We start from the raw sequence: 15,288 nt of genomic DNA, 5'->3' as shown, positions 1-15,288 counted from the left end.
TCAAGGCTCAAAATCTAGGAATCGGTCATTGTCAAAATCTTTCTCAAAATTGTTTTTTATGGATCAAAGTTGATGAGTGTTTTGATCTCAGGATCGGATCGATCGATATTATCTAAATCGAATTGATCAATATCGATTGGTATCGGCTAATATCGATGAATATCAGTCAAGATAATTTAAAAAATTAAATACTTTAAAAAAATAAAAAAATATTCAATCAAATCGGACAAGGATTGGATCGACAGATCCAATCGAATTGTCCAATGCAGAGAACGATCCAATCAAATCTTACAATATCAGTCGAATCTTGAGATCGACCTCAACCAATATCGATCCGATCCGATCCAATCCGATCTGATCCAATATCGATCGATGTGATCTGAGATTATGAACCATGTATATGGTCCTTTCCTTCACGCAACGAAAGAGAAATGATTTGAGGTACATGTGGAAAAACAAACCCAACTAGGTAGGCAATCCAACTAGGTAGGAAATCCCTTTCGGTGACTGACATCGTTGTAGGTACATGTGGAAAAACAAACCCAACTAGGCAGGAAATCACTTTCGGTGACTGACTTCGTTAATTAATTAATTAGCAAGAGACTTTTAGATAAAAATAAAATAAAAAATTGATACAACTTTTTCAAAACAACAGGCCGTCTCTATAAATTCGCAAAAGGTATCATGTGAGAATTTGTGAGAACTAAAGATTTTTAGAAAGGGAGATACCATCCACCCATCCATGGCTTACTCCACCACAACCAACACTCCTTCTACTCGATCTCTCACGACTCCTCCGTTCTTATTCTTCTTTCCGACCGTTGTAGCGTTTCTTTGCCTTGTAAGCTTCTTCACTTCCTCTACTGCGTTTAGTAGTGAATCAAGGCTGGTCGTCTCTGATCAGCTGTCAAGTGAAGCAGAGGCTCTCCTCAAATGGAAAGCCAGCCTTCTAAACTACTCTGTTGCTGCTCTCGATTCTTGGAAGCTTACTATTACATCACCATCTCCGAATGTGAGTACTATGGCTTCATCACCAATCTCACCATGCAAGTGGTTTGGGATAACTTGCAACAAAGTCGGAAGTAGTGTGGTTGAGATAAGCCTTCCAGAAGCAGAGCTGCAAGGTACGCTTCATAACTTGACCTTCTCTTCCTTTCCCAATCTCCTCCGTCTCAATCTCAGCCTCAATGGACTCATTGGACCCATACCAATGCATATTGGTAGCCTCTCCAAGCTCACCCACTTCGATCTCTCCAATAATAATCTTTCGGGCGTTCTGCCTCTCACCTTGAGTAATTTAAGCAGCCTGCGCTTCTTAGTCCTCCATGCCAATGAAATCACTGGCAGGATTCCTTTAGAAATAGGGAATATGAAAAATCTGATTAAATTATCAATAGGTTGGAATAAATTCACTGGTTTGATCCCCCCTGTCCTAGCTAATTTAACCAACCTCAAATATCTATACCTGCATTCCAATGAATTCAGTGGTTCAATACCTTCAGAAATTGGAGATCTGGAGAATCTGATTGGTTTGGCACTAAATCAGAACAAACTCAGCGGTCCAATCCCTCGTTCTCTAGCTAACTTAAGTAAGCTAGAGAAGCTCCATTTGTATGAGAATGAATTTTCTGGTCCGGTGCCTTCAGAAATTGGAGATTTGGAGAATCTAGTTGAATTATATCTACCTCAGAACAAACTCAACGGTCCAATCCCTCGTTCTCTAGCTAACTTAAGTAAGCTAGAGAAGCTCTATTTGTATGAGAACGAATTTTCTGGTCAGATGCCTTCAGAAATTGGAGATCTGGAGAATCTGATTGAATTAGATCTATCTCAGAACAAACTTAGTGGTCCAATCCCTCGTTCTCTAGCTAACTTAAGTAAGCTAGAGAAGCTCTATTTGTATGAGAATGAATTTTCTGGTCTAGTGCCTTCAGAAATTGGAGATATGGGAAACCTTATTGAATTATCACTAGGTCAGAACATACTCTGCGGTTCAATCCCTCGTTCTTTGGGTAACTTAAGTAAGCTAGAGAATCTCTATTTGTATGAGAATGAATTTTCCGGTCCAGTGCCTTCAGAAATGGGAGATTTGAAGAATCTGGTTGAATTATATCTACCTCAAAACAAACTCAGTGGTCCAATCCCTTGTTCTCTTGCTAACTTAAGTAAGCTAGACAAGCTCTATTTGCGTGGGAATGAATTTTCTGGTCCGGTGCCTTCAAAAATTGGAGATATGGAGAATCTGATTTTATTATCATTAGGTCAGAACAAACTCCGTGGTCCAATCCCTCATTCTCTTGCTAATTTAAGTAGACTTGAGGTGCTCGCTTTGTTTGACAATCAAATATCTGGAAGCTTACCACAACAAATATGCCAAGGACGATCACTTCAAATTTTTGCAGCTAGCAACAATAATCTCATGGGTCCTCTTCCAGACTTTAGAAATTGCACAAGTTTAGCAAGAGTTCGACTTGACAACAACTTCTTTGTTGGAAATATAAGTGACAGTTTTGGTGTCCATCCACATCTTTCTTTCATTGATATGAGTTTTAATAGACTCTACGGTGAGCTCTCACCAAATTGGGGAGAATGTAAGAATTTGTCAGTGCTAAAGATTTCTGGAAATATTATTAGTGGGAAGATACCACATGAAATTGGCCATTTAACTCGACTTGGACAACTTGATCTTTCTTCCAACAAACTTGCTGGAGAAATACCAAAGGAACTTGGTAACTTATCCACTTTGCTTTGCTTGAATTTAGGTGGCAACCAAATTATAGGGCACATACCACTTGAAATCGGCAAATTAATCAATTTGGAAACTCTAGACCTCTCAGCAAACAGGCTAATTGGATCAATTCCGGCTCAACTTTGTCAATGCTCCCAACTTTTGTCATTAAATTTGAGCCAGAATTCATTGAATGGAAGCATTCCATCTCAAATTGGTGATTTGGTGTCCCTACAAGCTGAATTGGACCTTAGTCATAACTCAATTAGTGGACTAATACCACCACAACTTGGAAAGTTGATAATGTTGGTAATTTTGAATCTATCCCACAATATGGTCACAGGCTCGATACCCCTTTCTCTCATAGAGATGGTTAGCTTAATATCTCTTGATTTTTCCTATAATGAGTTGGATGGTGTTGTTCCTAACAATAGGGTTTTCAAAAGTGCTGCTTCACCACAAGCATTTAGAAACAATAAAGGGTTATGTGGTGAACTTCAAGGTTTAATCCCTTGCCATCGTTCTCATACAAGCAAGGGATCGGAAAAAAATGGACACAAAGTCATCATATCCATCGTTGCTTCTTTGATAGGAATTGTGTTCCTTGCATTTGCAATTGTTGGTGTCCTTTTCCTCATGCAACAAAAAGAGAAAAAAGCAAATATAGAAGCAACAAGAAGAAACCATGGCAATATTGTTTCAATATGGAATTTCGATGGAAAGATTGCTTATGAGGATATTATAAAAGCAACAGAGGATTTTGATGCCAAATATTGCATTGGAAATGGAAATTCTGGGAGTGTTTACAAAGCAGTGCTACCTACAGGCCATGTAGTAGCCTTGAAGAAGTTCCATCCATTAGAAGGCACGACAATAGTGGATGAGGAAAGCTTTGGGAATGAGACACGCGTGTTAACAGAAATAAGGCATCGAAACATTGTCAAACTTTATGGATTCTGCTCTCATCCACGGTGCACATTTCTTGTTTACGAGTACATGGAAAAAGGAAGCTTAGCACGTATATTGAGCAATCAAGCAGAGGCTGTGGAGTTTGATTGGGTGAAAAGAGTAAATGCCATTAAAAGTGTGGCCAATGCTTTGTCTTACTTGCATCATGATTGTATTCCACCAATAATTCATCGGGATATTTCAAGTAAAAATATATTGCTGGACTTGGAACTTGAGGCTCATGTATCTGATTTTGGCATTGCAAGACTATTAAAGCCAGACTCATCTAATTGGACGTCGCTTAAAGGAACTCATGGATATATTGCTCCAGGTATTTAAATTTACTACTACCATATACTATGCTTTTAATGTTGTTTATCATGATTTCTTTATTTTCACTTCAGAATTTAAGACTTTGGATTTTTTTTGCTAAATTGGGTCATTCAAGCATTTGTTGTCATAGTATCGAGAAAGAAAAAAAAAATTAAATGTGTTTCTACCTCATATCTTTGATACCAAGTGGAAGCAGAATTTTCATTATTTGATAAACATCTTATTCAAAATTTGAATGATCTAATACACAATCAACTAAACTTCAGTGAGAGAAAAATGTATGTTAGTTGCTTTGAATTGCAATCCTTTTAGAGTATTAGGATGAATGGTGACACACATCAAAATTCAAAACTTAGGTAATTTTTTTTTTAGTTTCTTCTATTTACAATCATTTTAGAATAATAGGTTGAATGTTGCCACGTCTTATTGTTATGATATTTATATTTTTTTTGCGCTAAAGCTTAGCAAATTGTGTATTAAAATATAGGAATAATTACAAGATCAGAAGTCCCCAAAAGGGAAAATCCATAGAAAAACCAAAACAAATCCTCTTCGGCAGGTAACCTTAGAGGAGCAAAAGAGATTAGAGCTATTACTCTAGAACCCCACCTTCGGCATGGCCATCAACAGGGTTCTAGAGAAACAGACTAACACAAACTCGAACAGATAAACTTCAGGCCTGAGCAAAACAAAATCGACTTCTTTTCTGTAGGTCTCATTCAATCTCATAATGGACGAAAGTTGGAGAATCTACCCAACAATGAGACACCTGAATTGTTGCAATCCTTTTAGCCAATAGATCTGCCACTGTATTTGCCTCTCTAGAGCTATGGGTTATTTTCCATGTTATAGCTAGAAGATAATTCACCACATCAAACCATTTTTTCTTAAACTCCCACGGGATCTTGCCATTCTTTATTGACGTAATCACCGCTTCAACATCTCCCTCAACCCAAAGAAGGTTGATATTTTTATTCCTAGCCATTTGGACTCCAAAGAAGAAAGCTGAGAACTCAGCGAAGAAATTTGTAGAAATCCCCAAACAAATAGAGAAACTGTCTGTTGGAATGCCCTGAGGATTCCGAAAAATACCCGCAGCACTTGAATGACCTAGATTTCCCATAAACCATCCATCTATGTTAAGTTTACTCATCCAATATCCGGCTTCCTCCATATTATTTCAATAATACGGTGGGACTTAGACTTCTAGAAGGTGGCACCGATCTGTCGAGCAATTACCAGGTCTTGAAAGAATTGGATTTTGCAATGCATGAAGGTTGAAGCATCTTTGAGGTCCAATTTAATGAAGTGCATAACAGTACTAGAAAGATTACCTTGGCCATCAAAACGTCACTTATTCCGCTCCTGCCATATGTGATAAGCCACCAAAATGAACCCAACCATCCATACACTTGAAAGAGAGATATCATTTGATTTTTCTTTCCACCAGAATAATAAATCCATAATCGAAGATTCATTCGGCCACACCATCTGGAACAAGGAAAGGAAGTCCTGCCATACCTTCAAAGAGAATGAGCACTCAAGAAAAATATGACGTTGATTTTCAATAGCGTACAGGCATAAACAACAACGAGAAACTATCTGAACAGCTCTTTGAGAAATCATCACGTCAGTTGGAAATTTACCATGCATCAAACGCCAACCAAATAAAGATTGTCGTGGCTGTAAAAATTTTGCCCAAACCATGGAGTGCCACGAAATTTTGTTAGCCGCTGATCTAATGCCTTCCCAAGCTAACTTCACTGTGAAATTTCCCATGTTGGATAGCGTCCAGACCCTCATATCATCCACACTTATCGATGAAAGTTTGATATTTGATGCATATGTAAAAATCTGTTGCAAGAAGGGAGAAGAAATTGTAGGAAAAAGCCATTGAGATTGCACAATAAATCTTGCAAGGCAGGTGTCGAATGATTTAAAGAATAAAGTAGGGAGACTTGAACGGACTGCATAGATCCTTCGCCTAACCAGTTATCATGCTAAAAATCAATCTTGGAACCATCGCCTATGATCCAAGATTCTTGCGCAAAAGCAAAAGCCCACATTTTCTTGATTCCTAACCAAATAGTTGATGAGGAATTGATGTGATTTTTTATGTGGCCCTTGGAAGTGAATCTCGCATAAAGAAACCTACCCATCCTAGAGGAGTCTGATTTGATCAGCCAACAAAGCTTACAAAGGAGTCTGTTATGATATTTATCTGTTACATGATAAATTCTTAAAATTTTCCATCAGTAAATAATTTTTAGATTCGTTTTTACTTAAGCTGATGCATTATATAAATTAGGGTAAATTACACTGCGACCCCCAGAGGTTTGTCCTAAATACAGAGCAACCCCCTATATTTTTAAATTATACAGCCGCACCCCCTCTGATTGGACAGTGTTAAATAATACAATGTAAAATATCAATTTTACCCTCTTCTAATATTATTAACCAAAAACTGTTAAATAACACAATGTAAAATGACAAGTTTGCCCTCTTCAAATCCTCTTTCCTCTCTAACCCTTTCTTCTTCTTCTTGATTTTCTTTTTCTTTTTTTTTTGGCTTCTTCTTCTCCTTGGTTGCCGTCATTGCTTTCGACGGGTAAGGGGAACCCTGCATCTCCAATTATGTACTCATTTACTTCTGGCCTTTCAGACAGCTCTATCTTCTTCCCATTTAGCCTCTTCCCTTTTTCACAAAGCTTGAAGAAGCTTGAGCTGCGGAGCACAAGGGAGTCACTCAGGCTTCATGGCCATCCAGTGACAATGTCCCTGAACCTCATTTCAGGATCAACAATTGCCTGCAAGACCATGCTGTGATTCTTCTCATGATCGAACCATAGATCATTTGTGCGGTCCACTGTAGGCAAATACATCATGATGTGAGTGGTATCAATTTCACCACAACAGTTTGTGAGGCCTCGGATCCTTTCAAACTTGGATTTTACCTGTGTCATCACCTCTTCTGTGGCAGGCCATTGGAGGTGGTGAAACCCTCTCTCTTCCATGGCCTCCACAAACCTCTAGGTAACTTGAGAAACAGTTGATTGATTCATTCCAGATGATTCACAAATTGTTTTTTTTTTTTTTTAACCCCAAATATTATTTGGGACCTGGGTGGCCCCTGAGCTTTTATTAATAAAAACCAATATTTTGGAAATACATGGGTGGCACATAGCCCGCCTTACCCCAAACCCAAAGGAACACAAATAGTACTCTCTCTCAAATGAAACAACATACCCTTCCTTTACACATGAAAAGATAGGAAAAACTACTTACTTAATGCCTGAATACCGGCAGGCCTGCCTTATCCTCTCTGACAATCCTCCAGAGGTCAGCGGGTAGCTGCCCGGTAGTGAGAAACTCACTATTAGATTTAGTCTCGCAGGCCCTGTTTGCAAGAAAATCTGTCGCACAATTGCTTTCCCTGAAGGAAAAAGCCACAGTCGCCCCTAAAGTATCCACAAGGCGGAGGAATGATTCACCAATTGTCACCAGTGACTCACCAGAGCTTAACCTTCGTAGAGCAACAGCAACCTGGTCATTTATAGAGAGGGGCTTCCCATTTGTACGAGTGAAATTTGATGGCTTAGATGTCAAATCTTCTTTCACAAGTGAACAGATGTAGTTGAAGGTCTTTCTTGAGATCTTGAAGACAGACTCAAAATTATCCAAACCTTTTGATACAAGAAGAAGAAGAAGAAACGGTTAGAAAGGAAAGAGGATTTGAAGATGGCAAAGTTGTCATTTTACATTGTATTATTCAACAGTTTTTGGTTAATAATACTAGAAGAGGGTAAAATTGGCATTTTATATTGTATTATTTAAGACCGTCCAATCAGAGAGGGTGCGGCTGTATAATTTAGAAACACAAGGGATCGCTCTGTATTAAGGACAAACCTCAGGGGGTCGTAGTGTAATCTTCCCTATAAATTAAGATGAGTACAAAATAATTTATTTAATTGAGTAATTCAATATGAAAACTAAGAGATATCATAGATTGCTTATATACCCTTGAATTCCTTGGTGTTCGTAAGGAAATTGGAAAACAAATCTATTGCAAACAAAAAGAATTCAGAACTATAAAGGGGGGAAAACAAAATAGAACAATGAAATTACTCATTTCAAGTGAAAAAGAAGCCTTACTATAGTTCGTAACCTACCCTATTATATTTTGTAATAAAATATTATATTTTTTCCATATTCTTATACAGAAAATTGGTACCCCTAGCACTATTGTGTTTTTCTATTGAATTAAAAATATGTTACAATAGCCACAATTCTTTTTTGAATGTCCAAAGTTTTAGAAGTCTAAGCCAAGAAATTAAAAGAATTTAGTGAGGAGGAGTCGAGGGGCACATACATACCTATCCTCAAACATGGAAAGAGCCCCTTGAATTTATATATATTTATTTTGTTTGGGGGGGGGGGGGGGGAGGGGGAGGGAGAGGAGGTGGGCTCTTGGGTAATTTGATCACACCGATTTTTTGGATTGGTAGTATTATCCTTGGTAATCTCTATACTTTCTTTTTTTTTTTTTTTTTTTGAAGTTACAGAGGGGATAAGGGGGGACAAACGAGGATAAAGGGTGGGTACGTTGAGGAACAAGAGGTTTGAGATTGAGAACTCTTGGGACCCTGGGCTCTACTGTGCCATGATCCACCCAACTACATTAGCAGTTGTCGTCTTGGCCGGTAATCTCTAGTCTAAGGTCCCATCTCTTCCATATTGGCTCATATTGGCCCAATATGTATTTAATGTTTACTTTGTATTTCTTACCATTTAATGTTTTACTTTTGATATAGAAATCATATCCCCAAATAAAATTTGCACTGACTAAAAGGACCAGAATTTCAAGCGAAGCAGCCCCATATGCAGAGTTTTTTAGGCACGTCCTATTTTTGCTACATGGCATGTCAGAAAGGCCCATATCTTTGTGAACAAGTGGACCTATGATCCCCCACTCCTATCTGAAATTGTATTTTGACACATGATGAAATTTATCTTCTGATGTGAGTAGTATGCAAACACTAGTGTCAAAATCCACAATTAATACTCATTAGTAATAGAGGATTGTTGGGCACAAGTTCCTTCAAAGTCATGGAGAGCAGCTTCTCTGCATGAGCCACTCTTTTTTTTTGTCACGTGCCCTATTGGATGGGACCCAAATTTTGTGGTGGGGTGGACACCCTAAGATCCCTTATTCACATGTGAAGTTTCAGCCTCACGGAGCTAGCCCAGTAAAAAAAATGAAGCATCAAAAGATTTATTTTGGTAAACAAATATCAAAAGATTAATGATTATAAAGATAGCACATGGATTACTGAGATAACTGAATCTGAGCTTTGAAATTGACATCTGATAAATTCAGACCATGCTCTATCATATCCATCATTTAAAATATATTGTCGAAACTCGTATCTATTCTAGAACATTTTTGTTGTCCTCCTCATACATTTTCATTAATCCCCTTTCTTTATTCCCTCGCAGAGCTTGCTTACACTACGGTTTTAACTGAGAAGTGTGATGTATATAGTTTTGGAGTAGTGGCATTAGAAACAATCTTGGGAAGGCATCCAAAGGAGCTCATTTTATCTTTAACATCACCAGTTGGTCAAAAGATGCTATTAAGGGACGTGTTAGATCCAAGACTCACCTTTCCATCACATCAAAATGTTGCAAAGGAGGTGATGGTTTCTGTTGTAAGAATAGCACTTGCATGTTTACACAATCACCCACAATCCCGTCCCACTATGCATCAAGTATCAAAAGAGTTACTTGTTCTTCGAACATCATTTGTGGAGCATTTTCATAAATTACTCTAGGTGACCTAAATGATATTGAAGTACAATAATTGTGATTGACGATTCATTTGACCAACAAGGGATTGAGGCGATTCGTTTGAGACTGCACTCAAAATTAAGCAATAGTTATCAAGGTCAGCCTTTTCTTATTTGCAAGGTTTTATTTCCGATTTCCAAAACTATATCAATCTTTTGGGCTTTTGATAAGGATGTCATGGCTGAAGTACTCCCTGTAGACCATGAATCTTTATTTCTTTGGAGGTGATTTTTTTTTTCAGAAAATGATTTCTCTATTTTAATATATATATATGCTTAGAATTGGTGGTTACCTAATTTTTATCTTACTAAATGAGGTTTTTCTTATGTCAATTTAAGTCATCCTGATCCCTTTCTTATTTTGGAACAGGGAAGTGGTAGTTTAATTTGAAGAAAGCCACAAAGGCTGCCCTTTTGTTTCGGCCTTATGTTGTATTGACAATTGACTCCAAGGGGTTCTCTTTTCGCCTCCTTAGACAATTTCATGGTAACATTCTACCACTTTTCTTCTTGACACTCAAATTTTGGTCGTATTAGATATTGTTGTAAAATGAGGGAATGTTATGCTATTTGATAATCATGTTCCCTGTCTTATGCTCTAGTTATCATGTCTATCAGGGTTATCTGATGCATCATTTTATGGATACAGAGGGAATATGAAGAATTCAAGGTTTGAATAAATGAGTTTGTTTCCATGGCACAAAAGGTTCTCGCAAGATGGAACACCATGGTTAGGAAACAATCTACGGAAACAATCTACGGGATCATCCAGGAATGAATCAGGTATGGTGTTATATAAAAAAAAAAAAATAGTACGATCCAAGTAGAATTAATTGTATGAGATCTATTAAGATTAGGCCATTCTATTTGGTTGTTTGTGTTAAAATACCATAATTTAATCTAGAAGGTGTTCTTCATGAGAATGTTGTCAGGCTTGGTATCCTTTTGTCATGTTTTTGGTTCATAGACTAGGGAAAACCCCAATATGTAGAAAATTTGATAAATAGGTTGAATGTTGCCACATCTTATTGTTATGATATTTATATGTTACCTAATAAATTCTTAAATTTTCCATCAATAAATAATTTTTAGATTCTATTTTACTTAAGCTAGTGAATTATATAAATTAAGATGAGTACAAAATAATTTATTTAATTGAGTAATTCAATAAGAATACTAAAGGATATCATAGATTGCTTATATACCCTTTAATTTTCTTGGTGTTCATAAAGAAATTGGGCAAAAACCTAATGTAAACAAAAGGATTTCAGCAGTATAAAGAGGGAAAAACAAAATGGAACAATGAAATTACTCATTTGAAGTAAAAAAGAATCCTTACTATAGTTCGTAAGCTACCTTATTATATTTTGTAATAAATTATTATCTTTTTCCAAATTATTATACAGAAAATAGGTATCCCTACCACTACTATGATTTCCTATTGAATTAAAAATAAGTTACAATAGCTTCAATTATTTTTAGAATGCCCAAAGTTTTAGAACTCTAGGCCAAGAAGTTAAAATAATTTGGTAGGGGGGAGTCGAGGGCCATATACATAGGGCTGTAAATGGATAGCCGAAAATCCAACTCCGATCCGAGTTCTAATCCGTTTAGGAGGTTCCGAATCCGGAATTTTGGTTTCCGAAAAATATCCAAATCCGTCCGAAAGCTAATCGGATTCGGAGTCGGATAATAATCTGATAATTTGTTATCCGATTGTAAATTATGATTATTTAATATTTTTTATAAAAATATATGAATATTAATATATCACCCTTATTATTAATATTTTTACAAGGTTATTATTGTAATATGATCCTAACTCTTAACCTAAAACTAGGAGTGTAACCCTAATTGAGTAATCCCTATTCTCTTCTTCCCTCTTTCACTCTCGATTCTCAAGCCTCAACATTTCAAGCCCTCAACGGCGCCGGCACTCTGCACTCAAGCCTCAAGCAGTCAAGCCTCAAGGTCACTCAGTCTTGATTCTCGACTCTTAGCGGCACTGGCAACGGCACACTCACAACCCTCTCGATTCTCGATTCTCGACTCTCAATTCTAACCGGCAGCGACACTCTCTCTTGGTTCTGTCTCTCGCTCTCTTCTCTTTGCTCTTTTTCATTTTTTTTTTCTTTTCACCGAGTCGAACTCTAGAAGGGGTTGATCGAAGTTTCAAAGGGAAAAAAAAGGGTGGTGGGCGTTTTCAATGGGAATCGACAGTGGGTTTTTTTAAGTCAAATGGGTGGGGTGATTTTCAATGAAAATTGAAGAAGTCATCTGGTTTGGTGTCAAGGAATTGGGTGGGAATGAGAGTCGAAGGGAGGAGTGTTTTGCTGTGAACATGGAGGGTTTTTGTTTGTTCGTTGTTACAGGCTTACAGCAGGGGGTAATGAAAGGACAATAGGTTTTTACTATTGGAGTCGAGAGGGGGGGGTTTGGGGAGATGGGGCTGCTGACCTACTGTAGATGATTTTTTTTTACAGCTCTTTACAGTCGAGAGGCGGGGTTTGGGGAGATGGGGCTGCTGTAGATGATTTTTTTTACAGTTCATTACAACTCTTGGTGGCAAAGGGCAAAAGCATGGACGACAAAACTGGGTGTAGAATGTAATCGGAGTCGGAGATCCATAACTGTGATGTTCACAATCAGAGAGTTTATCGGATCGGATAATGCATTCGTTATCGAATAATGCCTTTTAAATTTCTGTCGAATATTGGATCGAATTCAGATATTGCATTCGTTAACCGGATTCGGATTCGGATAGTAGTGAATCCGAGCCATTTACAGCCCTACATATGCATAATTATCCTCAAACATGGAAAGAGCCCCTTTAATTTATGTTGTTTTTTTTATTTTTATTTTTTTTTGGGGCGGGGGGGTTTGGGGAAAGGGAGGTTGGGCGGGTAATTTGGCAACACCGACTGTTGGATGGGTAGTATTATCCTTGGTAATCTCTATATTTCCATTTCTTTTTTTTGTCTTTTTGAAGGTACAGAGGGGATAAGGAGGGACAAAGGGGGATAAAGGTGAGTATGTTGAGGACCAAGAGGCTTGAGATTTAGAACTCTTGGGATCCTGGACTCTACTGCACCATGCTCCACCCAACTGCACTAGCGGTTGTCCTATTGATAATCTCTAGTCTAAGGTCTCATCTCTTCTATATTGTCCCAATATGCATTTAATGTTTACTTTGTATTTGTTACCATTAAACCAAGCTTGCCAAAATTGATATATCATTTTTCTATGTTTTATATTTGATGGGGAAAGACATATGGGATGAAGTTACCATTTAATGTTTTATATTTTGATATAGAAATCATATCCCCCAAAAAAAAATTAGCATTGACTAAAAGGACCAGAATTTCTAGCTAAGCAGTCCCATCTGTAGAGTTTTTCCGGCAAGCCCTACTTTTGCCACATGACATGTCAAGAGAGCACATGGATTACCGAGATAACTGAATTTGAGCTTTAAAATTGGCATCAGATATAGACCATGTTCTACCATATCCATCATTTAGAATATATTGTAGAAACTTATTTATATTCTACAACTTTTTTTGTTGTCCTCTTCATACATTTCACTAAACCCCTTTCTTTATTCCCACACAGAGTGATGAGCATATTTATGTGTGAAATCTTAGGGCATAAAGTATACATTTTACCACATTGGACAGAGTTGCTTGGTGTTTTTTTGTGCGTTTCAGGTTTTTGGGCTATTTATTGCTATTCTGGACTATCGGAGGCTACATCTCCAATTTTACACGTAAAGCTGCCCAATATTTTTGCATGGCTATAAAGAGGACTAAATTTAAAGCAGGTTGGACGTGACGGAACGCAAGTACGCATTCGTTTAGGCCTCAATGCAGTTAATTATTCTTTTCAGCCCAAGAAATGATAATGGGCCAGAAATGAGCAGAAACGCAAACCCGGGCCAGTTTGAATTTTTGGAGATTTATATTTGGCATCGAGGAAGGTGATTATGATCAAGGGTTGAGATCCTCTCAAGCATTTACCTCTTTTTGCATTGTTTTACAATTGGAGGCGAGAGAAAAGCCAAATGGAACCCACACCTGTTCACATGTGACCAAGCGTAGGATGGGAATAATTCTCACTAAAGCTACCAAGGACAAAGGAGGAATTTCATATCCAAAGTAGAAGTTTAGTGGGCTACAAGCAAAGATCGGCCAAGATGGGAGAAATAGTAGAAGAGATAAGAGGAAAAAGAGATAAAAAAGAAGAAGAAGAGATAATCTCTCTTTCCATCTCTCTTTCTTTTTTTAACTCTCTCCCACTCACGGCCTCTCTCTCTCTCTCTCTCCCTCTTTTCTATATCTTCTCTCTCCCACTTCCTCTTAAACTCTCTCTCCCTATCTCCTCTTACCCATCTCCCACTCACGTCTCTCACTCCCTCTTTCCTAACTTATTCTTTTCTCTCTCGTCCTCCCTTCTATACTTAGATTTTCACATTCTCTCTATCTCTTTTCTCTTATCTTTTATTTTTTATTTTTTTTTCCCACCTTATCTCCTCTCCACGGTTTTTAGAGGAAAGAAGCCCCAAATTCGTTGGAAGCCTCCCTCCCCCTCTTCTCTTATAAAATAATTCATTCAATTAGTGAAATTTTCTCTTCTTTTCCTATTTTTAGCTTTAGTTCTTAGTTTTGATTTCATAAATTAGCTCTTTCAAGTTCTTAGTTTTGCTTTCATAAGATTTGTTTAATGGTTGTAATTTTGATTTTCATAAATTAGTTCTTTCAAGTTCTTAGTTTTGCTTTCATAAAAGTAGTTTAATGGTTGTAATAGTTTTAGTTTTAAGCTTCCTAGTCTAAGCTCCTATGTTGATGACAAGACTTGGAGATTTAGAAGAAGAAGTCATGGTAAGTTCATGCAAGTATTCATTCAAGGTTCTTCAATTAATCCGGTTCAAGCATATCTAGGTTTGCATTCTGTAAACTCTCAATCTCATTCTCTCCTTCTCCCTCTATTTCTTTTATTTTTTTTCGTATGTGGTTACTTTGTTTATGTGGTTATTTTGTTTATGTGGATGTGGATGTGTGGCTGCATTTTTATTACTTCCAACTTGCGTTAGTATAGGATTTTATTTTTAATTACTCTCAATTTGCGTTAGTTTGATAGGTTAGATGTTCATGTGTTAGGATGCCAACTTAATCCCATAGATGCGTAATTTGTTAGACCCGTTAATTTAATTACCCTTAATTTGGTAATTTAATTAATTTGGTTCACTTCACATTATTTTTAAGATTAGTTAAATAGAGTGGCGTATATCTCCTCGTGTTCGACCCGTAGCTACGATTGACCCGTACGCTTGCGGTTTTATTTTAACTTAAACACAGAGCTTGCTTACATTATGTTTTTAACTAAGAAGTGTGATGTATATAGTTCTGGAGCAGTGGCATTAGAAACAATCTTGGGAAG

General features: G+C 37.3%; 2 protein-coding genes and 1 pseudogene across 2 annotated transcripts; 2 read left to right on the top strand and 1 right to left on the bottom strand.

Annotated features, from left to right (window-relative positions):
- The first annotated feature begins 742 nt into the window (after positions 1–742).
- On the top strand, positions 743–2,415 carry LOC122643260 (probable leucine-rich repeat receptor-like protein kinase At1g35710). The gene is made up of 2 exons (XM_043836900.1): positions 743–2,320; positions 2,407–2,415. Exons 1-2 carry the CDS (start codon positions 743–745, stop codon positions 2,413–2,415), a joined length of 1,587 nt encoding a protein of 528 aa, XP_043692835.1.
- Positions 2,270–9,953, top strand: LOC122642468 (MDIS1-interacting receptor like kinase 2-like). Its single transcript, XM_043835960.1, has 2 exons — positions 2,270–4,007; positions 9,506–9,953. Exons 1-2 carry the CDS (start codon positions 2,420–2,422, stop codon positions 9,838–9,840), a joined length of 1,923 nt encoding a protein of 640 aa, XP_043691895.1. The 5' UTR covers positions 2,270–2,419; the 3' UTR covers positions 9,841–9,953.
- LOC122642156 lies at positions 4,725–7,705 on the bottom strand (annotated as a pseudogene).
- Positions 9,954–15,288: the final 5,335 nt, after the last annotated feature.

This window comes from Telopea speciosissima, chromosome 10, assembly GCF_018873765.1.
Source record: "Telopea speciosissima isolate NSW1024214 ecotype Mountain lineage chromosome 10, Tspe_v1, whole genome shotgun sequence".
In the NCBI taxonomy this organism is placed as follows: domain Eukaryota; kingdom Viridiplantae; phylum Streptophyta; class Magnoliopsida; order Proteales; family Proteaceae; genus Telopea; species Telopea speciosissima.
This window is presented reverse-complemented; position numbering and strand designations above follow the sequence as displayed.

Bases quoted from the DNA above. Each gene is read 5' to 3' on its own strand.
- LOC122643260 (XM_043836900.1), top strand. From the start codon at position 743: ATGGCTTACTCCACCACAACCAACACTCCTTCTACTCGATCTCTCACG.
- LOC122642468 (XM_043835960.1), top strand. From the start codon at position 2,420: ATGGGTCCTCTTCCAGACTTTAGAAATTGCACAAGTTTAGCAAGAGTT. The intron at 4,008-9,505 runs GTATTTAAATTT...ATTCCCTCGCAG, and splicing joins TCATGGATATATTGCTCCAG to AGCTTGCTTACACTACGGTT.